Here is a 24,894-nt window from a genome sequence, read left to right on the forward strand (position 1 = left end):
GAAAAGGATACCGGTCGACGAACCAATATCCGGATATATCCATCCTCGCACCATCCGGCTGGGCTTTGTACGACGAGTTACGAAGGCCCTTCAAGGAGAGTCACTCTTCAGGGCAAGATCCATGAACTACTCAAGAGCTGATTGACACTACGTATCTCGAGAAGTTTACATCGTTGCGATATACCCAATGGATTACACATTAAATCCTCCGTTTCCTTCCGGGTACCCAGCTAGGTAACTATAGCCTTCCTCTTTATCGAAATACCGATATGGTTGTATCCATCTCCAGTTGCGTCACCGTCGATCGGGCAGATGACCTACCTAGGTAATCTTGCCAATCTTTAGCTTTTAGGCGACTATGATGACCCAAGCTCATCAGCAGCATATGGCTTCATTAGAAATTAGGGTTAGGGCTTACAGACAACAGGTCCAATCACGATTCACTTATCTTGGGGTCGTAAAGCAACGCGGTGGTCACTTGTTTTTTATGTTAATAATACAGCCTACATCTGCAATTTATCATACGGGATCTATATATTGTTACGACTAAACTTAGTAATCCTACATACGAATGGCTAGTCAAGGTTGGCCCCCCTTCACTACGAATATTCTCATTTACCTATTCGGCCTCCTTAGCGGTTTCTTGTTCCATAAAGTATTCGCAAGAGTAAACCGCAGGGCAGCCGCCCGGGTGTCGTAACGGTATAGGTTCGATGAGGACACCGAGCAGCACCTGGAGGCTATAACGATAACCTAGGTTAGGATCAACGAGAGAGGAGTCGTAGACGCCGGACCGACACCAGACAATATTCACGACATTAGGTCCCTTTCCGCCGCAGCATGATCCTCGAGAGCATCAGACGCTATGCAGATACATATATTGATACGAAACTACAGGAACTTTTCTACTCCTCAGAAACACAACCCCTAAATCCTTCGAAGACACCATAATGTTTGCTAAGAGGACAGTGGGATCGATGTTAAATGGGGCGACTGGTGCAACCTCAATGGGAAACCGATCAAGTTCGAATCCTGCAGCCCCCGGTACTGGACCCGACAACCGCGGGGCGGCCACAACGGGGTGTTCCGTATCCCATCGCTGGTGGTCATAGCAGGTGGTCGTTGTTGACTTGGCTGAAATGGGCCAGCGCTAGTGCAGGTACTGCGCCCGACCTCCTGCTTCATCTTCGGCATTCCACGCAATTGAGGTTTTTTCTTAATGCTATCCTCAAGTGGTTCTGTGCTGCCAACAAGACGGCATATAAATTCATTCTCGTTGAGTTCATAAATGTCTTCGAGCCGGGTCTGTTGTTAGATGGTCTCAGTTTTACCTAAGGAAATTGCGTAGCGCTTAAACTGCTCGAGGAGTCCAGGGCGTATAAATGCAGTTAATGCGACCGTAATTCCTGGTCTTCTCCTGTGAGTAAATTCGGTATGGTGCGATGAACCTTGCCGCAAACGGGAGCAGGGTTCGCGATGCATTGCATCTAAACTCGGCAATACGCAGAATTCATTCGATCAAGGGAATATTTTGTCATCGTACAACAGTCCGCGACACCCATAATTCGGATCATTCGCTTTAACTTGTGTAACCCAATCACCCACATGTACCTCTTTGCCGACCGAGAAGGGAGGATGTCAATTGACGGATAGCTAGGTAAGAACGGACGAAATGTATGGCGCTGGATCGTCCAGACGAAAGAAAAAAAAAATTACAACTCCGTGGATATGTTGGAGCGAAGCTCAAAAAGGCAGTGGAGGGCGTCCAATTGAGGTGCTACCAATGTAATGGTATGTGGATTGGTATGGTGTAATTGATTGCAATGTGATTTTCGTCCATTATATGCTTTAATTCATCATCCCAAAGCCCATAATACCTATGTGCTCTCTCTAATAGCGACAAGCACCAATTGAATGCGAGCTTATATGGGAAGAATTTCTTGAATGACGGGTTGGTCTTCCGTAATGATCTCAGGGTACTTTCTGTCCCCGTGTATATTGAAGATCCTGGCAGCACCTTCTTATCGACTTCTACGGCCTTCGCACAACGTCAAGAGGTCTTGCCACTGGCTTCTCGTGGGTCCCCGACGCTCTCATATGCGGCGAAGAAAGTAGGCCGCGGGACAGATGCTAATGCTATACATATGAGGTCAGTGGTTATGATGAGGTGTATAGGGGATGGGATACGAACAATGCTTTGGGATCCCCGGAGGTGCTGATGGTTTCCCTTAGCACTTCGCCTTGTTGCTCCATGACTACCTAGGCAGGTTGGTGTTCGCGAACTTCGTAATTTGGGGTCGTGGGAGAGTTCCTTGGGAGCTCATCGCATTCTCTATGAAAGTGATCGTTGGTAGAGGCCTTCCGATAACCCTTTGAAGGACCTACACAAGCGTTGTAAGGCAGAATTCTAAGTGATAATTGACTAAGGTGAGTGAAGTCTGCAATTGACAATGGATATTGGAAAGATTCGGGAGAAGGGGAAACAGTCAATAAGAGGAGGTTTAAATAGCTATTCTTTTGAGCTAACGAAGTTGAATCAGCAGAGGGAAACTCTACATGAGTTGATTTAAGATGGCTACCTAGGCAGTGGCTACTACACCTGATTACCTGCCTATGTACGCGCATAAAGTTTAGCAAAACTCAAGTCTCCCAATTCTAACCTTAGAGAGTGAGACATGCAGCAAGTACGAAGCGGTCGCATTTTGATAAATGATGATTTAGCTAAGCGGGTTGAATCTCGTAACGCCGATACCGGTACAGGGAGTAGAGAGAAGTACATTGCGCATACAGGATAAAACAATTCAAACAAGCTAGGGTGGGCCTAAGTCTGGTTACATAAAGAAAAGAGACTATCAATACGAAATCTAATACATACATATGTAATCGTCTTCTAAACTAGAGAGAGGCATAAAAAGATGTGAAGAATATCTGTAGAGTGGATGACGGTTTCGCCAGACAAAATGGGTTTATGAACTAGCAAACTAAACTCAACAATGACTCAGGCGTACATACCATTCCTTATTAGGCTCTAGAGCAGGTTTCAAGCTTTGAGTTGTTACTTTAACTCAATCGAATATGGAAGTCGGCTTTCATCATCTTTCTCCGGGCAGGACCAAACGTCTTAATACAATTCGGATTTGTGTAGGGAGTTAGTCAAATACCCTATCTTGTAGTTATCTGCATGGGGCTAAGTATTTCACTAACATTTTCCATAATGCGAATAACCTTGCTAGAGACTTCGGAGAAGATCCAGAATATCCGATTGGAGGTTAGGCTCATATCATTCCAAAATAGGCAACAAACCACGACAATACGACGTTAGTCTAGCTCAAGTCCTATAACCCTGGTTCAATTGCAAGTCCTGCGAGGCTAGTTGAAGTCCTACAGAGATATCTCGGATCGTGAGTTTCAACTTGCTCCACATCCGAACGTGAGGCTAAAGACGTATCTAGCAATGCTTCACACGAGTACGAGATGTTATTCTCCGATAAGTTAATGGAAGTTACCCTATTTTTACTCCTATTCGCTCATCATGTCTTGGCTGAGGTTCCGGAAGAGTGATAAATCATACGAGGATAAGTCCGGCATGAACGGTGTATCTGCAGGACAACTTCATGACCCTCGGCGGCGTTAAGGCTCGCGATTTATAATACCAAATAGGTATTATGTGGACCAGTCGTTAGGACTTTGATGCGGACTTGGCTTTGCGATGGCTACGTAATGGCCTCTGCTCAGTCGGAGAATTGTGAAGTATGTCCGATCATCGCCGACAACAGTGAGGCCATGATATAATATATATATCCCCCAAATTCAGGATGAGAAGTCAGAATGAATCAACATCAAAAGCATTCACACAAACAATACACCAATATCACTTCTTCAATACCTTACTTTTATCACCATGGCATCATCTCTTCCTACTGAACACCGAGCCCTCGTGCTCGACTCCCCCAAAGAGGGCTTCCACGTCAAGACAGTCCCAACTCCCAAGCCAGAGCTAGGCAGCGCCATCGTCCGCGTGGAAGCCTCTGGCGTGATCTCCTACCTTCGCGAAATCTACAACGGAGAGCGCGGATACGTCTTCCCAACACCGATCGTTGGTGGCGTCAGCTCCATCGGCCGTATCGTAGCCCTAGGTCCTGACTCAACCGCACTCAGCGTTGGGCAACTCGTGTATATCGACTGCGTAATACACAGCCGCGATAACCCGGACCATCTGTTCGTTTCAGCGATCCACGAGGGTCTTTCGGATGGTAGCCGAAAGCTAATTCGCGATGTGTGGCGCGACGGCACCTGGTCCGAGTACGCCAAAGTCCCGCTTGAGAATTGCTACCCACTCAACGAGACGAGGTTGTGTGGCAGTCTTGGATATAAGATCGGGGATCTGCTGTATATGTGCCACATAATCGTCGCGTTTGGCGGGCTACGCGATATCAGGCTCGAGCCCGGTGAAACCGTCGTCGTTTGCCCCGCAACCGCTAATTACGGAGGCGCCGGCGTGTTGTGTGCCGCCGCTATGGGCGCAAGGGTTATCGCGTGGGGACGTAACGAGGAGAAGTTGGCTCGGTTGAAGGAATACGTGCTCAGGGGTATCCCCAACGCGAACATCGAGACGCTTAAGATGACCGGTGACGAGGCCGCGGACACCAACGCATTGAAGGCGTTTGGGACCATTGATGCTATCCTGGATTTTTCGCCGCCGGAAGCGTCTAAGTCGAAACATGTTAGGAGCGCTATCTATGCTTTACGTCGACATGGTCGTGTTAGTTTGATGGGTTGGAACGAAGATCCTGTCGTTTCGCTAGTCATGTCCCACAACATCACGTTGAAAGGGAAGTTGATGTATGAGCGTGAGGATATTATTTTACTTATTAAGATGTTGGAGACGGGCTTGTTTCCTCGAGGCAATAATTTCGCCGACACGAAGCTTTTCAAGCTTGAAGAGTGGAAAGAAGCTCTTGACGCGGGAGCTGATCATACTGGTATCGGGAGATTTGTGGCAATCGCCCCTTAAGAATATTTGTGCCTGGGTCGAGAAAATTATTTTATTGCTTTTTTTCTCAGCCATTGGTTCGTGGTTGAGGTGGTTGGGGATAGTGGCTTGGGGCCTGTCCGGGTACGTTGGGGTAGTCCGTATAGCGAGCAATCAGATATACCTAGGTACCTACCTAGGTAAGTAATTGCAAATTACCTAGACCTATCCAGTCCTCCAGTCTTAAGTATAAGGTTTTCCAATATAATGCTCGCATAGTGGTTAAAGAAGTCGAGAAGAGAGAGTTAAGAGCAAGAGCTAGAGTTGTAAGCTGACAAGCTGATTGGTTACATAGGTAAAGGTGGGGTAATTTCCTAGTCTCATGTCTTATATGCCAGGAAGGCGCCAGAAAAATAGCACTATGCGAGGTATCATAAAAATACTGTATAAAATACTGTGCTCTCTAACCAATCACATAGTCTATTCAGCACAGTTTGAAGCCGTACTAATATTACTGTGACATTTTTATGACGCCCTCTTGTATGCTTAGGTACCTGGATACTTACATCTATGTAGGTAAGCTCTGCAACTGATCAGGCTGCGTCCTATCTTCGTGAAATTTCTGGCCTAGCCAACATGGCGAGTAATGGCGGCTCGGCTGTACCCAGAAAATGTCTACGAGTGTTGGGAGACATTTGTCTTCGGACCCGGCTACTGCTTCTAGACGCTGGACACTTCCAACAAAGTTTCAGCTTGGCATGTTCAACGCTATTTCAGGTCTTACTGGTCTTATCACAAAATAACTAGCTAATCAATTGATATTTTACAGGTCATGATGTACTATATGGTTGTCAAACCTAGCCTAGGTCTGGCTTCTCATATAACCAAGCATGCTGCTGCAGTTGTTATAACACTCAGTTCTACCGCTAGCATTCTCCGAACCTATTTACGTCAAATAAGTCAACCCATTCATACACAAGGGCTGTAATCAATTTCTTGGCCTTTGGTCGGCCTCGACTTCACGGCGGCGCCTAGAATCTGTCGGCGCTTCCCTGGGAAACATCTCATAATCCCACGATGTTTAATCGACGTTAGCCTAAGCAATGCCTGTTAGACATGGTATAATGCAACTCCTAACAACACCAACTCTGATGATGTTTGGCCGACTTACTGAAACAATTTAAACATGCTATACCAACAATCTCTAGGCAGGCGGCGGTATGAGCTCGACGTAAAGCTGCGCCTCAATTATAAATGCCAACTTATGCGCCATGAAGTTCTTTACTGTGGTATATATAGTTGTTATATTCCGCCTTGAACATGAGGTAGACCATCTTTCTTCAAGTTTTAACCTATCTTGTTATATTTCATTTTTCATCGAACACTATACTATAACCTACCACTTAGCTTTGATATCATCATTAGGACTTCGTTGCTCCGAGCCGTAAATATGACCACTCAATCATATAACTATGCTGTATATAAACTACGCTTTACCCTCGCCCAACAAGACCCCGATATCATCGGCACAAGGTACCACACTGTCATTTTCGTCGAGACTAATGCAAATCGTTCGGGAACGATGTATCACGTTACTGGGGACATTACATCTGGCATGATATATCAGTCAAAGCTTTATAATGACCCAGAACTGTCCCTATCCTTTCACTCCAAGGACTTCTTGGGATATACGACAAAATCTCTTTCGGCTTGGGAAAATCTCCTCCGAGGAGTCCCTCCTCCTGAGAAGCAGAAAGCGTTCAACGTTTCAACCATGAAAACGGAACCATTTAAGACTCAAAAATCCGCTGACATTCTATGAGCCCGGAGAGCAACGTCGACCCCTTATTAAGTGCACCGAATGGACCGAGCAGCGCGCTATACCGGCTCTTCGACAGGCCGGGTTCATTGTTCCAGCATCAACGGGTTCTAGCTCTTCGGCATCTACTTCTCAGCACACTAGTTACGGTGGTTCTTCGTCACACATTACGCAAACGTCCTACAGTCAAGGGACAGGCGGCACTGGATACTACTGGGTCTGGGACAATAATTATCGTCAGTATAGACGTTGGGACCACAGGACTAGACAGTGGGTCTGGAAATCCTAGTCCATAACTGTGTTATTATCAAGACCAGTCAATAGGTCATTAGTGTTGGGGGTCTGATACAGTGTGGGCCTGACTCTGGCATGAAGACATTATATAAGGCTTAATATCTCAAAGATGGTGCGAAGTCGAGCTCCTTAGCGATTGATATAAGTCCTCTGGCCTCCCTAAACATCTCTTCTCAATCCTTTGTGCACCTACTACGCCCGGCCATCTGATTATTAGTGACTCGCTAGATAGCTCGTTGGCATATATGTATCGTTCAGAATTCTAAATCTTGCCGCACTAATCGCAGAATTCCCGCTTCCGAAATATGAGGATCAATGATTAACTCGACATGCTCCGGCCAGTTGGCCGCCCATTGGAAATCCACAAAGCATGTTGTGTATTCCCAATAGCTTGGGTACCAACCTGCATCTTCCCAATCTACTACAGCAGTGACTTTGAACTGTCTCGGTCCAGGTTGGCTTCCTGGGACTTCTAGGACAAGAATGTTCTTGCGTTGCAGGTCTGCATGTGTAAACACGCTTGGGTGACCTGTTAATGCCCCTGGTAGGTTCCGAGTAAAAAACTCCGACATCCATGCTCGCCTACCAGTACCCTCCCAATTCTTGTGTGACCGTAGCGCAAGAGCCATGTTGAGATCCTCTTCTTTAAAGAATGGCCCCGTGATTCTCGGATCGGGCTCCAGCCACTGAAAGAAACGATGTCTCAAAGGACCCCCTGTGACGTTACCAAAGATGCCTGGCGATGGAATAGACCGTATCTGGCCCCATATCTCCCTAAGCTGGCTGGCTATATTTCGCGTTTCGTCCTCGTTTAGACTAGGCCACACTTCGCCGAGCTGTATTCCTGGCTTTAACTCCATTATGAGATAGAGTTTTTCGTTCTCTCGATACATGGCATAGAGCTGTGGCGTTGGGATAGATGGGTACTTCTCCAGAGAAAGCAGTGCATGGCCTTCGTTTTCCGGGATGTCGATACCATACTTAACTACAAAATTTTCGCCTATAACAACTGTGCGTCTGTATCTCGGTTCATGAATACAAGGAAGGGTCTTAGACGCAGTTTCAATTATTGCTGTTGTCGGTATTGGAGCTGGCAACTTTTCGGGACTGCAAAAGTATGGAAGTTTAGTAGGTTGGCTCAACATAGTCATAGCTGCTATATCAAGAACTACGATGGATATATCAGGCAACAACAAATGTAGGAAGTTGGTGATGAAGGTAGGCTAAACACCGTGGAGTAGATGCTGGCAGGAGATAACATTAAACCACTACTGGATTGCTGCCCGAATTTAGGTACTTATAAGCGGATACAATCACGTGATATTTGTTCCTCCCAACAATGGAAAAGGCCATCCAGCTTCTGGTACAACGGATTTTTTTTTATCTGCTTTACACATACCCTTATTTTACAGCATATATCTCTTGAAGTGTCCATCCGCGGGTAAACAATCTACTCTTTCGAGCAATTCCCAAAGCGGGCTATCGGACGTATTGACGGTTTAGAGGCAGGCGTTGAGATGTCGGCGAGATAGACGTACCATCGGAACATGGAGTCGATAGCTTCTGTAAGTTCTACGCTGCTAGACTTGTCAATGCAGCATGTGTCGACCCAGAAGTACTACAAGCTGTCGCGTTCGGCTTGTTCGCCGTCATGCTTTATAAAATTCATGGCTTTGGTAGAATCTTGGAATATCGTGGCTTGAGTTAAGGTGGGGTAATTTGTTAATGCAAATAAGCCGCCCAGGTCTCGTAGAGTACACAGTGTGGTACTGTACTCTTAACCAATAATATGGTCTGTTTAACCCTGTGCTAATAATACGGCGAATACTTTTCATGACGCCCCTTTGGGTAGGTACCTGAGTACTTACATCTATGTAGGTAGCTAATCAGGCTGCGTCCCATTTTGACAAAATGTCTGCTTTAGCCATTACATACGACATAGCGACCAACGGCGGCTAGGCCGTTCGTCCTAAAAATGACTGCGAGCATCGAAAGGCACTGGTTGCCAGGCCCTATCTCGACCAAAACAGACCTATGCCTCCTTTCGCTAGATGGTGGGGGTGTTCGCGGGATCTCCAGCCTGTTAATCCTGAAGAGGCTTATGGAGGGTATTGACCGAGAGAACCCGCCTAAACCATGCGACTACTTCGATATGATCTGTGGCACTTCCACCGGAGGGCTCATCGCTCTGATGCTCGGAAGAATGCGTTTAATAGTGGATCAGTGTATCACAGCCTATAAGGAACTATCGCCGAAGATCTTCACCAAAATTCACCATCGTATCAACCTATTGAATGGAGAAACACAAGGGCGTTTCGACCATACTGCCTTGGAGAATGGAGTCCGGGAGCTTCTTAAGGCATATGATATGGAAGCCGAATCATTGCTGAAAGGCCCAGACGAGGAAAATTCATGTAAGGTGTGAGTGTCCCCACCTGTCTTGAATTATGTTACTAGGTACCTAGGTAGTTTATTACCTCCATGCTAACTTGGAACGCTTGTAATACAGATTTGTATGCGCTACCAGCCAACAAACTGGTCGAACCGCCATTCTTTCTAGCTATTATAATGAACGAAGGGGTGCCGAATTCTTAGATAAAGCGACAATATGGCAAGCCGCACGGGCAACATCTGCTGCTACAACTTTCTTTGACCCTATCACGATCGACGACGAGACTTTTGTTGATGGAGCGACAGGGGCAAACAACCCCACAAACTTGCTATGGTCAGAGGCAGGGGATATATGGGGTCATGGCAGTGGATTGGGTCTCGCCAATGTCAGGTGCCTCGTATCAATAGGCACCGGAGTTCCAGCCCTCACCTCATTTGGTCCCGATTTACCGGGACTCAAGTCGGCTCTACAGGCGATTGCTACGGATACGGAACAGACAGCGAACAGCTTCCAGCGGGATCATACAGAGCTTTTTCAGAAAGGAAAAGCCTTCTGATTCAATGTTCAGACCGGCTTGGAAAATGTGGGCTTACAAGAAGTAAAAAAACGGGGGGATATTAAAGCAGCGACGCGTTTATACATCCAACAAGAACAAACCTTTGGGGATATGAAGAAATGTACATTCTTGTTGCGGGATCGTGGTTGTATGCACCACTAGACATTGATTACATTTTCAAATGCTAATTTATGTCACCAGTGGTTAAAAAGTTGGCAGGCATCATTACTCAAGCCGCCAAGCCATCCATGGATATACTCAACGACAGCCAGAACCATATTCCAATTGGTGACCTCCACTGGCTGATACATACGGTTGCTTATGAGAGATGGGTTAACCGCAGGGCTTTGAGCTCTACTTTATGGTGCCAATCATCGAGGGACACCCGGCGTGTGGGCCGAGATACTCTAGCAGCATCTATCGCCCAATTGCTCCCATATGCATATATTCCTTTCACTACTCATGGCAATGATAGTGAATCGGATATTTCTCGCGCTCTATACTACCAATGTTTACCCGCCTTTTCATCTGGTCCTAGCGCCACGAAAGCTCAAGAGTCCAAAGTTACTGCTAACGAGGTTATGGTCTCTCTCATTTGTCAAGCTTTCCTCCTTGACTGTAGCGAACCAAGCGTTCTCGAAGAAAGACTGATGAGAATGGGGTCTTGTGAAAGAGAGTTTTTAAATTTCGCAATTAGCGACCCACGGCTTTCTAAAGTAGGCCGCCTAGGAGAACTCCTACTAGTTGTCGTCGCCAGCTGTGGCCAACCCGCTTGTATTGCGATTGACAATTTACATGCTTTGGGTGAAGCTGAACAAACCGCTCTTGCCCGGACTATTATGCAATTATTTGATAAACGAGTTCAGTCAGCGCATCGGGACGTTCCTCTCATATTGACGGGTACAATTTCGCGTCAAGTATCAACGATCTTAGAAGAAGTGCAGCAAGTTGATGAACACACTGAACACCGCGGTTTGTAGGTTCTTAGACTGGATGGAGACCGGAAGTACTAACTATTGATAGAGTGTATCGAGTCTCTCCATTTTCCTGAGTGGAATACACGGCGTGAGCAAGTTGAGAAAGCCGATGAAGGTACGACTTGGTGGGTGTGGAAAAGCCAAAAATATAAGAATTGGGCCCAGGCTAATCGGGGTTTGCTCTGGATCGACGGCAAACCTGGGAGTGGAAAGTCAGTTTTGGCGCGATCAATGTTGCATCGACTCAAGGCAAAAAGTTCTGCTATCGTTGCAGGACGGTTCTATTCAACCCGTCTTGGAGACGTGGGCACGTCGGATATCTCCTTATTGCGCTCTATAATCTACGAACTCCTGAGCGAGTGCCCTGCTCTATTTAGGACGGTAGTCAAACACTATAGAAAGCATCAAGTTGCCAAAGATGAGCGATACGAAGGGGTCTCGTGGTCATGGTGCAGCTCCGAAGACTTTCTAAGAATAGGGCAGCAGATCTTGGAGGATGTCAGCGCTACCAACAAGCCCATAATATGCATTGTTGATGCTATGGATTTAAAAAAACCAGTGTCGGCGTCAACTTGCCAAAATAATGGATGCTTTAGGAGTGCCAAAGCCACAACCCTGCTGAGGACTTTCAGTAGGCTTGTCACGGATGTCAAATACTCCAAGATGAAATTTATCGCATTCAGCCGCCCAGAACCATCACTCGAGGTGGATTTCGTTCGCATCCGGCGTGCATCGCCCTCCGTCTTCAGAATCACGCTTGAACAAGAAAATGCAGGTGATATTGGTTTAGTTATTAATCGTGGACTCTGGGCTCTCGTAGAATCAATGCATAGGTATGATTCTGAGGAAGAATTAAATACCCAGGTTGGCCGCCAGAAGAAAAGGGGCCAAGAGGGATTTGGGAGGCCTTTCGGGAACGTACAAACTTCCGGATGGAACACTCTATGGAGAATGCGCCAGTACATGATTGATAACGCTAGAGGCGTGTTCTTATGGGTATCTCTCATCCTGAAAGACCTTGAAGACACGGTTGATAATGGTATAGTAACGCTTACGGAGCTGGAGTCGAGGCTCAGGTCCCTTCCCTTTGAGTTGGACGAATTTTATGATCGTGTGACAAGCGATCTTTGTTCGAGACTAAGCCCCGAGGGACTCCAAAAAAGTCGAAAAATACTAATGCTGATCTCTGGGTTCGGAGCCTTTGGGCGCACATTAACAATACGGGAGTTGTGGGAGGCACTCGTGGTTCCCGAAGACGTCTCAATCACGTCGTATTCCGCATCCAAACCGTTGGCCACTGATAGTATCATGAAAAATTCATGGAATGACTTTCGCCGCCAACTCAACAGGCAATGTGGGCATTTCATCGAAGTTATATCGCAAAATGAGGTGTCCGACCCAAATGACTCGAGCGTCGGACCAGACGACGTAGTACATTTCATCCACCGCACTGTGAATGATTTCTTAGGCACTCTTGATTGTACACATTATTTTTCCATATCGGAGGCCGAGTCTCGTTCAGAAGTCAGAGACTTCGCCGCCCGGTACGTTAGGATGGTAATTCCCACCCAAGAAGAGCCAGGCTATCAGAAGTTCCCAAACGGTGGATGGATGGATATCGAGTTATTCGTAGACTTCATGGAACAACAGACATTATTTAACTTCGCCGTTGCTGTTCTGTCAATAGATCCGACACCAGACACATCGATTCGCCTTAAAATTAGCGGCACAATACGTGACCAAGGCGAGCCCAGTCCAGACGGGGATGACTGCTTCCCGCACATAAGTGTTTGGATTGCAGGAGCATCATACCCTGATTCATTAGGGGGGGACAACGAAGTCGATTCTCTCCGGCGCCTAATTCTCGGCCATGCTGTGTACTATGCTTGTCGTGAAGGCTACGTAACAGCTATAAAGAACCTGTATTTTCTGTACAACATCGTATACCCACATTACACTCACGATAATAGACGCGCGATTCGCGGAGGCGCATCGCGAGCCAAGCGGGAAGCCCGCATCGACGAACGGAACGAGCCGACAGAAAACCCGGAACCCCGTTACGCGCACCGGCGTAGCGATGAACGAACCCTGGAAAACCTTGATCGAATTCGCGAGTGTATAGATTTTATTGAGCTGTCACAGACCGGCGGTGACATAGATAGCGCTTTACCGAGCCTTGCGCAATGGCTCGCAATAACCTCTGCGCCAAGTCTACAGTCGAAGCGCCAGCCCTTGAGCTCGCGACTTGGTCTTAGGTGCCTGAGCTTGAAGGTTCTATTATCGAAAAGCCGACGTGCCCTTGGAAGAAAGAAAGTCCACCACAGATCAAACAGCATGGACTCTTTATAAGACATATTGTTCCTTTATACGAACCCAATTCATGTACATCATTTAATATACTATAGAATAGAATAAGTGATCATGATTAGGACGATAAGACGACTATTCTGAATAGCCTAGAATGCAGGCTTTCATCTCTACCTAGGTATTCATGTGCGGGTCTCGATCATCCGAAGCCCAACTCCTACCTACCTAGGTACTCTGGTATGACGCCACCAATATTACGTAGTAAATACTTCTATTAAACATACCTTGATCCCGAGAGTACTCGTAATATTCGACATAATCAACACAATTAACATTAGCATCTATAGCGCCATGTCTATAGCATCTAACATTTGGTATATGCTAAGCGCCTCAGTACCTAAGCAGGCGAAGATCACTCATACGACAATGGCGTCAAGAACACTATTTACAATCTAAACATGTTAGATCCAGTTTCATACAAGCTTAATTAAGCCTCTTATGTCAAGATCGGAATGTTGTTAGTCTATAAGCCGGCAGATGCTGTTAGCTCGCCTATCTGCCTTCCCCTCGCTATGGCGTGATCACTACCTACAGCTCTATCTTGAAGTCTGAGCGATAGCTCGGAACTAGAGCTTCAATGGTGGCATTTGCTAGACTTTGGAGCATCGTCATTGAAGCCAGATCTTGATTCTGGGACTTCATGATCCTTCGCGCTCTTCTTGAGTTGGAAGAATTCTTAGGAGTGCCGAGGTTAGTGATGCTTGTTGTGTCTTTTCGAATTATGTAGGTGTTTAGACTATCGATTACACAATCAAATGATAGAATGGCAGCACATAGGGGCGTTGGAACACAACACTTGGCATCGTACCTTTTGGCAAGTAGGCTAGTTCTGCGAGAGTAATGTGGCATCTGATGCTGTCGCTAGTAAATGTGCATCAGAGTAATATCACATGGAGCATAAAGGCTCCAACATAGGTTAGCGATGTGCATTCCGGAAGATCTGATGTCAAGCGGTATGTATCGAGGCACTCGCTAAATAAGAGTATTTTTGGGGTCGAGAGCTTGCTTCCCGAGTTGGTTGCAATAGGGGCACGGCGTACGTAGGTTATACTCAGGTCATCTAGTTGCAAATTCGAATTACTATGACATTTTCGTAGGACGTTTTCTTCGTAGAGACAGACACCTAGAGAGAAGAAATGATGAAGACTGATGTTGTTCCCCTGTCTCCATAATAGCTACTCTTGTTAGAGTATCGACCGACCGAGCCTAACATCGGCGATCAAATTCACTAATTGATCGAATATCCCCGATTACGAATCCCATCGAGCCATGTTTACTGACATATCCTACGCTCTAGACCATCTTGAATGCAATTCCGGTGACTAGTGTCTCGGGAGGTCTTTCGTCAGGAGTCGGTATTTCCGTGGGGCGAGTGGGTGACACAAGCGGGAGTACCCTAATATGTGATCTAGATGAAGATGGGGTCTCATAGCAAACGTATGCGCCTTGGAAATAGCTATCCACTATGCAGTGGATAGTTTTATTAGAACAACAAGTTGGTTGTTTGTTAGATCGGCGTTGGATTACCTCTGTCGCGTGACACCCTGGTAGCTTGATGCCGGGATAATACTACGAGATACGACGGGGACTTGGACCTGAACGCGGACATAGAGAAATGAGGGAATTCCAAGACATAAGAAGTGTTATGTGTTACCTCATAGTTATTGTCCTCCCGCGTTTGGTCACAGTGGGGACTCAGCTTCGTGATATTCGTCGTTTTCTTTCCGTATTCGTACTCATGTTTTTGCTTCAGCTTGCTGGGCAGAAGTCATATATGTCTAAGCTTCGTGTAAATAGGTATGGTCAGAGGAACTAAGATCTAGATCCAGACTGTTGGAAAGTTGGAAGAGTTAAGACTAGTGATGCTGTTGATCTCAGAAGATGGGGGTACCACCACAATATGTATGTCATTATACCTACAGCACAGAGAGTAAAGAAATCATCCATTGGTTCGGGGTCTCATCGAGGCTGAGAGCTGGTTCAGAGCTGATCCCCCATTAGACCCATGGCGCAATACATGTGGAAGAGAGATATAAGTGGGATATATGTAAGAGTCTTGGTACGAGTATCCCTGTAAGAAGGCTCGCACATCATCGTGGACCCACATTCCGCCATCTACAAGAGCTCCCGTTCGTCCATAGCTCGGAGCAGCCCCAGGCTTCTTCACTTCTTCAAATGACAAAAATCTCAAATTACACCATGCTTCTGCATCTAGCGCGATATCACGCCGTCCAGGGTGATCCAGCCCCTCGGCCCTTTCGATCCTGCAGATTGCCCGTCGTCTTTCATATTAAATACGACCGCATCATGCAGTCAATTCGCCTCGACCGTCTGGAGAAAGTTGATGATACATTGCTGGTGGACGCCTCAATGAGATCTACTTTAGCCCGGTAATTAATTCTCAAACTTCAATTAATACTGCAAGCCGAAGACCGGGTTCGAGTTGTGGTGATTGTCAGCTTTTACCGAAAAAGGTACATTTCTATATCGACAAGGCACCAGGGGCGCGCCCCAAAACATAGCCTCTCTTAGGTCTTCTAAGTAGGTTCATATTGGGTAGCATAGGGGACTGAAACATGTCTTCTTCTACTTGGACGAAGGCCGGCCATGGGTTTGCCTGGTTCTTCAACTTGAACCTGGACCCCTACGGCCAACGCGAAGCCGAGCGCAATGATTCGAGGGAAGCATCTCAATCTCACCCCAATGTCGAGCCGTACGACGAAACAGACCCCACTGCGGTCGGGTGGCTTGTGAGCATTACACCGACACCCCGGGGCATCTTCAATTACTTCTACCGCCTATTCCCGTTCCTGCATTGGATCACTAGATATAATCTGACGTGGTTCATTGGTGATCTAATTGCTGGTAAGCTCCGAACATTTCTCCTGCCGCACCGTTGAATCTGACATGTTCCGTCTTTAGGTGTCACGGTCGGAGCTGTGGTCGTGCCTCAGGGCATGGCTTACGCTCTCTTAGCGAACCTTGAGCCTCAGTATGGACTTTACTCTTCTTTCATGGGTGTACTTCTGTACTGGTTCTTTGCTACGTCGAAGGATATTACCATCGGAGTATGTTAATATTTTAAAATAAGGCCCCTGTGATATTTACTAGGACACACTGTGCTAACCCACTGTGAAGCCTGTCGCGGTTATGTCAACTGTCACCGGTGGGATTGTCAGTAGAGCAGAGAAGGCGATTCCCGATGTCCCCGGTCACACCGTCGCATCTGCTCTCGCTGTTATTGTCGGAGGTATCGTATGCTTCTTGGGTCTAGCACGACTTGGTTGGATCGTCGATTTCATTCCGCTGCCCTCAATTGCCGCCTTTATGACCGGTTCAGGAATCAACATCGCGGTCGGACAGATACCTACTATGATGGGAATGAACAGCAAAAAGAAGAGATTTTCGACGCGAGACGCCACGTACTTGGTCATCATCAACACCTTGAAGAACCTCAAGTACACCACGATCGATGCTGCCATGGGTCTTACTGCTTTACTTATGTTATACATTATCAGGGGGACTTGCACATACTTGGCCAAGAAGTATCCCCGTCATGAGAGAACGCTCTTCTTCGTTTCCACTCTCCGAACAGCTTTCGTCATCTTGCTATACACCGGTATCAGCGCTGGTGTTAACCTACACCGCCGGACTAACCCTCTCTTCAGTGTCCTGGGTGAAGTTCCACGAGGTAAGGGTGCCCCCTAAACTATCGACTCCAGGCTAACTGAAATAGGATTTCAACACGCCGGAGTACCTAACCTCGACCCGAAAATCCTCTCCTTTTTCACCTCGGAGCTTCCCGCGGCCGTTATCGTCGTCTTAATCGAACACATTTCTATCTCGAAGTCATTCGGACGTGTTAACAACTACGTCATCGATCCGTCTCAAGAGCTTGTTGCTATTGGTGTTACCAATCTTTTGGGTCCCTTCGTCGGTGCTTACCCAGCTACTGGGTCCTTCTCCCGTACCGCTATCAAGGCGAAATCTGGCGTGCGTACGCCATTCGCCGGTGTTATTACAGCTATTGTCGTGCTTCTTGCACTTTACGCCTTGACGGCAGTCTTTTGGTACATTCCTCAGGCCTCTCTTGCTGCTGTCATTATTCACGCTGTCTTGGATGTCGTCTCCCCACCAAACGTCGTGTATCAATTTTGGAGAATTTCTCCCTTGGAAGTCATCATCTTCTTCGCTGGAGTTTTAGTGACTATCTTTGATACAATTGAGGATGGAATCTATACCACTGTTTGTGTGTCCTTCGCTGTCTTCATTTTCCGTTTGTTCCAGGCGAAGGGACACTTCCTTGGCGTCGCTAAAGTCCGTACCGTCGGAGATTTAAGATCCAACAAGCACACGAGCGAAAGCCAATCCCTTTCTCAAGACCAGAAGACCACCCCAACCCTCAGGGAAGGTGGTATCTCAAGCGAGCGTAACTTGTTCATTCCAATTAACCACGATGACAATTCAAACCCTCGAGTACCTGTCTCTCATCCTTACCCTGGGGTGTTCATCTATCGGTTCTCGGAGTTGTTCAACTACCCGAATGCGACCCGTGTCTTAGACGGACTTACAGCAGGGATCTTCAAAGCCACTCGAAGAACAGACCCGGAATCTCTTGGAAAACTGGGCGTAAGTCTGCTGTGTAACCCACCCTCTATTCCCATTTACTTACTTTTTTCTAGGATCGTCCATGGAATGACCCTGGTCCACGAAAGGGCAAGGTACTCCTTGATGATACGGAAGAGCGACCTATTCTCAGGGCCGTCATTTTGGACTTCTCCGCTGTCAACAATGTCGATGCAACCTCTGTGCAAGCCTTAATTGACGTCCGCAACCAGCTCGATCGGTACACGCAACCCGACACCGTCGAGTGGCATTTTGCCAATGTCAGAAACCCCTGGACCCGACGCGCCCTCACAGCCGCCGGCTTCGGATTCCTGCGACCAAAGAATGGAGATGCTGAGCCTGGTCGCCGCTGGAAGTCCATTTTCAGCGTAGCCGACCTAGCAGATGCCGCCTCACCCCTTTCAAGCGACAAGCGACTAGGCGAAAAGAGCGCGAGCCGTGGTGACGAGGAAAACACGGTACAACCTTCAATTAACGAGGATGATAGTGCCGTTCGTCAAGTGCCACTCTACGGTCTCAACCGACCATTCTTCCATGCTGATGTACAGGAGGCAGTTGATGCCGTGTTGGAGAACATCGAGTATCGACCCCCTGTTTTCAAGGCCTAGATGTCGTGTACGAAATAAAAGTGATTTAGAAGATATAATTCATTTATACCCTTGTTTCCGTTTGTCATTTAGTTACGATATATTATGCACGAGTGAGTAGATGTGGAAGCGGAAAGCTCCGAGGATATATCATGTACGATAATACGTCAATCTTGAATACCAACACTTTAGAACCCACTTAGATATTACTAAAGATGCGATCTTTTGTGAGGTAGCAATACGATCTAATCAATGTTCCAGAGCACGCATGTGCGGGTTCTGGTTACTACCTCGTAACATCGGAACACATGGCCAAATCAAAACGACTTACATTTACCCAGATCCCCAGATAACAATCTAGATCGCCAGAACTATATGTTTCATATCAGAGAATAAACTCAATAAATGCAAGATATCTCAACTAAAGATTTGCCCGCTATCCACGCTATCAAATATGGTATATCCAAACTCGTAATCCACGATAGATGCAACACACCCTACCTAACCCCCCTTGTCCACCCACCTATACACCACCCTTCTTAATATCCTCCTCCTCAGGCCCAACAGCCGCAGCCGCAGCCGCTGCTCTATACGCCTCAGACTGTTTCCCCACAACGATCCACGGGGCATCAGGCGCGAAAATCACAGTACTCATCTGTTCAAGCGGCACACGCTTAGTCTCAGGCAATACAAGCCAGAAGAAAACAGCGTTCGTCGCATTGCATACAGCGAACAGGATGAAATACTGCCAACCAACGGCGTCGACGGCGATGCTAGTAACTTGTCCGATGAGCGTGTTGAAAGCGAAACTAGTCATAGTTGCGAGTGATACACCTTTGCTTCGGGTGTGGGTGTCGAAGATCTCGGCGGGTATGATCCTGAGGTAGTTGTTAATTAGGTTAAGAGTGAGAAAGGGGAGGGGTGGCTTACCAAGATAGCGGACCGCAGGCAAAGGAGAAGGATATGTTATACAGCCAAGTCCTATAACCCGCATTGTTAGCATCCCATCTCATTACTAGGTACTTATTTTACACACTCATCCTACTTACACAATAATGAACCCCCACCCCGCAGTTCCGCTAGAATTCGTGTCCGGCGGGAAACGCGCGAGCAATATCGTCGCGACGACGAACATAACACAATTCACCAGATTTCCAACGATAATCGTAGGTCGACGACCGAACTTATCAATCAGAAGCATACACAACGATTGCGCGATGAGCGCGAGGATACTGTTGATAGCCTGGTACTTGAGAGCTTCATCGGCGGAGATACCGATCTGTGCGAAAATCGTGACGGAGAAGTACTGAATCGCGGATACACCGGTCATTTGTGTCGCAGCTTGGATCGAGCAGGCCAGAAAGAGGCGGCGGAAGGCAGAGCTATAGAAGAAATGCGGTTAGTTACACATTTAGGTGTTCATTAAGAGAAGGTTGGGAATAAGGAAGGAAACGTACGGGTTAGTGAAGAGTTCCAGGTAACTCTTAGCCTCATGCTCGTGCTCAAACGTAATCGTCTCCCTAATCTGTGCGAACTCGGCCTGGACCCAAGGGTCGTTGATATCGCCATTCGAGTGTAGTTTAGCCAACGTAGCGAGTCCTTCGTCGGCGCGGTCATGGTCAACGAGCCAACGGGGACTCTCAGGGAATAATAAGATCAGAGCAGCTAAGATGAGAGCAGGCAACATCTGGATACCGAGTGGGATACGCCATTGCCCGTCGTTGGTCAGGTTGATGAAGCATCCCCATGATATCCATCCCGCGAGAAAGGCACCGATACCCAGCATGAATTGTTGTAAACCGGTGACGCGGCCACGGATCGAAGGGTGTGCTATTTCGCTCTGGTAGACAGCTGGGGGTGGGGGTCAGTATTGTGGCTTGCTATATCAATTTTCATTCGCAGACACCCGTCTAGTTCACTCCATCTTTTTTTTCTTCCAGGTGCCCTGTAAAATAAAAAGTAACGGGAACTCACTTCACCAAGCTGTCAGTATTTATACTCCTCTAACATCATAGGGGATATCAAACTTACCGAATAATCATAGTCAAGAAACCAACACCCAGACCAGCAATCGCTCGTCCGCCATACAGGTAATTAATAGTCTGAGCAGCAGTCTGAATAGCGCCACCCAGCAGGAACACGATAGCACCCAACATAATCGTCAGTCTACGACCGAGTATATCACCCGCCGGGCCCGCAAACATGGCGCCAAAGAAGGCACCGCCTGTGAATAGAGACACGACGGCTCCACTATAGATATACTGTTAGATCGGTCTCTTCTAATTTGATTTTTCACTTCGAGGTTTATGAAATACTGACTTCTGGGCCGCATTCGCGTTGAACAGCTCAGCGTAGGAGGTGCTCCCGACTACACCAGCGATGACACCCAAGTCGTAGCCAAAGAGCACCGAACCCATCGAGGCGAAAACGCCGACGAGGAACTATATCACGAATAAAGTTAGCCAACATCTTCATGACAGCCGCCCTCCAAGTAGCTTATTTCGCTGTCTTGCAATATTTTGAGTAAACAATTCACGGACCTGATAAGTATGAGGCTTCATCTTGGCGTGTATCCTCCGCTTCGAGATCACAAATGCCAGGTAAAACGAACAACAAACCTTCAACTCGGTGAACCAGTATGCGAAAGCGAACACCTACATCTTATATATCTTCACACCTCAATCCACCGCATTGGAGCACCATACCAACAACGGAGGCACCTACACAAATCGGGCCATCGAACCGGTCCCCAAACCCCAGTTTCCGGGGTCAGGAACCAAGACGACTATCGCTGAGTGGAGGGAATTCTCTCTCTAGGCTGGGGGGAAAACCCCAAACCCCGATTCTAGCGATGTAAATGAGCTGATCCAGCACTACCATTCTATGCGCTCCAATCAAAAGCGCGCGTTATAGCCTGGGGTAAAAAGTGTTAGGGGCCTAATTCGGGGTAATCCTGGGGTATCGTGGGCGGCAATGCGGAGAGCGTATTCCTATCCCTGCCTACCACGAACACCTTACAATTTCTCTAAGGCGGATGCTACGCACATACATACATAGCTAGATTGTCTCGCGATGATATAGTCGATCAATATGGCCCGATAGTCCGGAACCATTATAGCTGAATGATTCTATGAGAAGTCATTGGACACGTGAAGACTGAGCTGAAGCGCCCCATACCTACCATCTACATATCCATCTTAGTCTTAACCTCGCCAAGGGAACAACCTGTTTCCACGAACCAAAACATTCACATTCACTCTCAAATCTACAAGCACAATTCTCCAAACATCCAAGATCGATATAATGTCATAAACATTCGACATAAAACGCATGCCCAACTACCGCTGGGGTATCTAGGTATAATTCCAACTAAACGCCTACAGTGCCCCCTTTCTATGGTGGTATGGTAATGGTATAAATCCCCTTTCTCCCTTATGCCTGCCTTATGAATGCCAGCTCCCTTTCTTGCCTTCCGCAATGCTATGAATGATCCGGCATCTCCATGTCTGACAAACTTTTTCCCTGCCTAGATTTTTAAATTTCGGTCCTTGCGGCCCCGTAACGTAGTGATATTGGCCGAATAATCGCCATTGCCTTGCGTCGTCTAATCCATACAACCTATCACCCCAAGTCCCCTTGTAATGAAACCAGCTCGTCGGCTCGTCGGCATTCTCCTTTACCGGTTCTAGGCCCTCGTCATCTTTGGTGGCGGCATAATCATACCAATACCCCCTCAGATTCTTAGACGGGTCCCATAGCGGCCCTCGATCCGTGACGTCCTTGAGTATTCCAAAAGGCAGTACGTACGGATGATTTCCAGGAGTAGCATACATAGCGTGCGATCCAACAGCGCTATAAATAACTGGCCTCTGAATCTCGGTTTCATTTCCCCGTTTCTCAACGGCATGCCATGCATATGCTTGACCACCCTCGTGTTCGCTGAAGAAGACGCCGCGGGGTACACCCGACTCAAATCGAATCATACAATGTTCCCAATCGCCGACATGGTTGCCGTATCGGGTGCCAAGAACCGTTTGTCCAAGGTTATATGCGTAAAAGAAAAACCAGAATGCATCAACAATGCCAGATCCTTTGTCTACTAGAATAAGAGTGGCTGGTGCACGAGAGTATCCGGACTCATCGGGCTTATTCTCAGTGTTCTGATCGTCCTGCGCCCACTGAGCGATAAGCCTTTGTTGTTCACGAGCACGAAGGCGCCGCGCCGATGCTCCACCGCCGGGTAACTTGCGCGGGTCAGAAATTCGGTGTAGGGGATGATCCCGGTCCACATCGTACCATGTCGTATCATCAAGTATTCGGTCTGGCTCTCCTTCTGGATCTTGCTCTTCTTTCCCATCATTGTCGCTAAAGGCGATGGGTCTATTCCTCTTGCTGTGGAGCCATCGCGGGCGAGATTCGACGTCGTCTCTGCTCTTGAGAAACTGGAATTTTAATTCGGAGCTCAGCTCGTTCAGATTCGCTAAGTTTAGTGTTTGCGACCCGTTGGACGGCCACTTGTCTTCGCTGACGTCCGGTAACACATGTTTCATGTGGTCGGCAATGTCGGAAGGCCAGAAGAACTCTTGCGAATAAAGGTGAACTAGGGGAGCATAGTTCAATACATAGTCCGGAATCTCTCTAAGTTTCCCTTTGTTATGACTGCCTCCTCCTCTTGCTACGGTTTCCCAGTCCTCTTCCGGTGTTGACCTCAACTCGTGCCTCCGACCATCGTCCTCGGGAATCTTCGGCTTCGCCGGAGGATCGCTTTTTAAATGTAAAAGACCGCATAGACTTAGCCAGCGACATGCTTGACGGTCTAGCCAATGCGGTGAGGTATTAATCCATTGTTGGTCGGCGTCCTGCTTTTCTTTACTTGGCGGGACGGGGTTGAGGACTCGGGGTAAGAAAGCGGCGAGGAAGATGAGAACACCGAGGACGACAGCGACGATAGATATACGTCGGAGATGGTACATCGAGAAGGAAATATGCGGCCGATGCGCATAGCACGCCGGCGGAACTGGAAGTGATCAAACGACTTTAACCGAGAGCATAGACGGAAAAGGAGAGAGAATGCGATATGAGTAAAGTGAAGATAATATAGAGGCGCACTGTATTTGTCGTTAAAAAGACTGTCGTAGGTAGACTGAATGAGGGTGTGCGATAAGAAAATAAAGAGAAAGAAAATGATTTAGAGAGAATGCTAATATGAAGAAGGAAACACCGTCAATTGACCCCCCATATCATAAGAGAAACTATTCCAGGAGGACAACTAGTTGGTAAATCCAAGTTGCCTGGTTGCTGCGCCTGATGTAAGAGGAAGAAAAGTGATGGGCGGAACTTGCAAGGGTACGAAATGGTTGCCAAGGTTGCGACACCGGTGGGGGGCAATGTACTGTAGGTATTGTTGAGCCATGCCTTACTTAGCACACCTAGTACATGTAGTACGTGCTGTAAGTTCTAGTGTACGTTGGATGTACCTTCCCACGGATCTGACAAAGATCAAATTGATCTGTTAGTAGGGACTTCTTTCCTACCCAAATTTTGTAAAAGAGGAAATGTACAGCCGATCTCGTTCCAGGTACCAAGTATTTTTAGGTTGCTCCTGAACCCCTGCATAGCCCGAAGCCAGAACAACTTGGCAGTAGTTGGGAACCCGGCAGTCAACTGATAAGGAAGTGATAACCCAGGCTAGTCACCAGCAAACACAATCCAGCCACAGAAGGTTGCGTTGCCACTACGTGCACTAACCCAGGCTGCCAGGTACATACATATACCTGGAAGACCTAAAAGACACATGTATTAATGCATTCGTTGTCACTTCAACTTCAGCCTGTCACGCGGGAATCGCAATGTTACCATAAAATGTCTTTGTTTTCTAGTCACGAAAACTTCAGAACACATTCTCGTCGAATCCAGATCCTTTGTTTGACCATGCACAACCATACAAATGCATCGCATACTGATCGGCATTTATAGGCAACTCAACAAAGAGTAATACACCAAGAGCCCACGTGTAGGTTGCCCTACATGCTACTTGCCATCTACGACGAAATAGGTATAATTATTCGAAGGCAGCCATATAGGACTTAAGCGACGAGGCATCATTGATATATCTCGAGTAACTCAATTATAGTCATGCAGTAGTTTAGGTTATGTCTTACACCAATACAACCGAGTGTTCGTGATGCCAACGAATAACATGTGAACACAGGCTTTTACGACTCTGCGAGTCGCTACATGATTACTACACGCTCGAAGGCCTATCGGGAAAATTGCGACATTTAGCCTCTCCTGGTGCAACAGT

The 24,894-nt window shown here is 47.2% G+C and overlaps 9 protein-coding genes across 9 annotated transcripts; 6 read left to right on the forward strand and 3 right to left on the reverse strand.

Moving 5' to 3' along the window:
• Nucleotides 1–3,901: 3,901 nt before the first annotated feature.
• On the forward strand, nt 3,902–5,014 carry F4822DRAFT_427875 (putative quinone oxidoreductase; the record flags this gene model as incomplete). The annotated part of the gene is made up of 1 exon (XM_051460814.1): nt 3,902–5,014. The coding sequence occupies one exon, from the start codon at nt 3,902–3,904 to the stop codon at nt 5,012–5,014; it is 1,113 nt and encodes a 370-aa protein (XP_051315300.1).
• Nucleotides 5,015–6,422: 1,408 nt separating this feature from the next.
• On the forward strand, nt 6,423–7,087 carry F4822DRAFT_427876 (uncharacterized protein; the record flags this gene model as incomplete). The annotated part of the gene is made up of 2 exons (XM_051460815.1): nt 6,423–6,730; nt 6,796–7,087. The coding sequence occupies 2 exons, from the start codon at nt 6,423–6,425 to the stop codon at nt 7,085–7,087; spliced, it is 600 nt and encodes a 199-aa protein (XP_051315301.1).
• Nucleotides 7,067–8,922, reverse strand: F4822DRAFT_203750 (phosphotransferase family protein). Its single transcript, XM_051453764.1, has 2 exons — nt 8,624–8,922; nt 7,067–8,192 (listed from the first exon to the last, which is right to left on the reverse strand). Exons 1-2 carry the CDS (start codon nt 8,632–8,634, stop codon nt 7,340–7,342), a joined length of 864 nt encoding a protein of 287 aa, XP_051315302.1. The 5' UTR covers nt 8,635–8,922; the 3' UTR covers nt 7,067–7,339.
• A 138-nt stretch (nt 8,923–9,060) lies between these two features.
• F4822DRAFT_427878 (acyl transferase/acyl hydrolase/lysophospholipase) lies at nt 9,061–10,033 on the forward strand (the record flags this gene model as incomplete). Its single annotated transcript, XM_051460816.1, has 2 exons — nt 9,061–9,506; nt 9,595–10,033. 2 exons carry the CDS (start codon nt 9,061–9,063, stop codon nt 10,031–10,033), a joined length of 885 nt encoding a protein of 294 aa, XP_051315303.1.
• A 96-nt stretch (nt 10,034–10,129) lies between these two features.
• Nucleotides 10,130–13,632, forward strand: F4822DRAFT_203632 (uncharacterized protein). The gene is made up of 2 exons (XM_051453762.1): nt 10,130–11,005; nt 11,057–13,632. The coding sequence occupies exons 1-2, from the start codon at nt 10,225–10,227 to the stop codon at nt 13,357–13,359; spliced, it is 3,084 nt and encodes a 1,027-aa protein (XP_051315304.1). The 5' UTR covers nt 10,130–10,224; the 3' UTR covers nt 13,360–13,632.
• Nucleotides 13,633–14,728: 1,096 nt separating this feature from the next.
• F4822DRAFT_398731 (uncharacterized protein) lies at nt 14,729–15,223 on the forward strand. Its single transcript, XM_051457714.1, has 2 exons — nt 14,729–14,840; nt 14,905–15,223. Exon 2 carries the CDS (start codon nt 14,993–14,995, stop codon nt 15,191–15,193), a length of 201 nt encoding a protein of 66 aa, XP_051315305.1. The 5' UTR covers nt 14,729–14,840; nt 14,905–14,992; the 3' UTR covers nt 15,194–15,223.
• A 147-nt stretch (nt 15,224–15,370) lies between these two features.
• Nucleotides 15,371–18,788, forward strand: F4822DRAFT_398733 (sulfate permease). The gene is made up of 5 exons (XM_051457715.1): nt 15,371–16,242; nt 16,300–16,445; nt 16,516–17,068; nt 17,114–18,006; nt 18,060–18,788. Exons 1-5 carry the CDS (start codon nt 15,954–15,956, stop codon nt 18,609–18,611), a joined length of 2,433 nt encoding a protein of 810 aa, XP_051315306.1. The 5' UTR covers nt 15,371–15,953; the 3' UTR covers nt 18,612–18,788.
• Nucleotides 18,789–19,113: 325 nt separating this feature from the next.
• On the reverse strand, nt 19,114–21,151 carry F4822DRAFT_436948 (general substrate transporter; the record flags this gene model as incomplete). Its single annotated transcript, XM_051462364.1, has 7 exons — nt 19,114–19,468; nt 19,521–19,571; nt 19,640–19,972; nt 20,048–20,428; nt 20,622–20,840; nt 20,910–21,031; nt 21,131–21,151. The coding sequence occupies 7 exons, from the start codon at nt 21,149–21,151 to the stop codon at nt 19,114–19,116; spliced, it is 1,482 nt and encodes a 493-aa protein (XP_051315307.1).
• A 266-nt stretch (nt 21,152–21,417) lies between these two features.
• On the reverse strand, nt 21,418–24,304 carry F4822DRAFT_203925 (uncharacterized protein). Its single transcript, XM_051453765.1, has one exon. It carries the CDS (start codon nt 23,561–23,563, stop codon nt 22,034–22,036), a length of 1,530 nt encoding a protein of 509 aa, XP_051315308.1. The 5' UTR covers nt 23,564–24,304; the 3' UTR covers nt 21,418–22,033.
• Nucleotides 24,305–24,894: the final 590 nt, after the last annotated feature.

Source organism: Hypoxylon trugodes (genome assembly GCF_022578975.1).
Source record: "Hypoxylon trugodes strain CBS 135444 unplaced genomic scaffold F4822scaffold_4, whole genome shotgun sequence".
NCBI classification, from domain to species: Eukaryota; Fungi; Ascomycota; class Sordariomycetes; order Xylariales; family Hypoxylaceae; genus Hypoxylon; species Hypoxylon trugodes.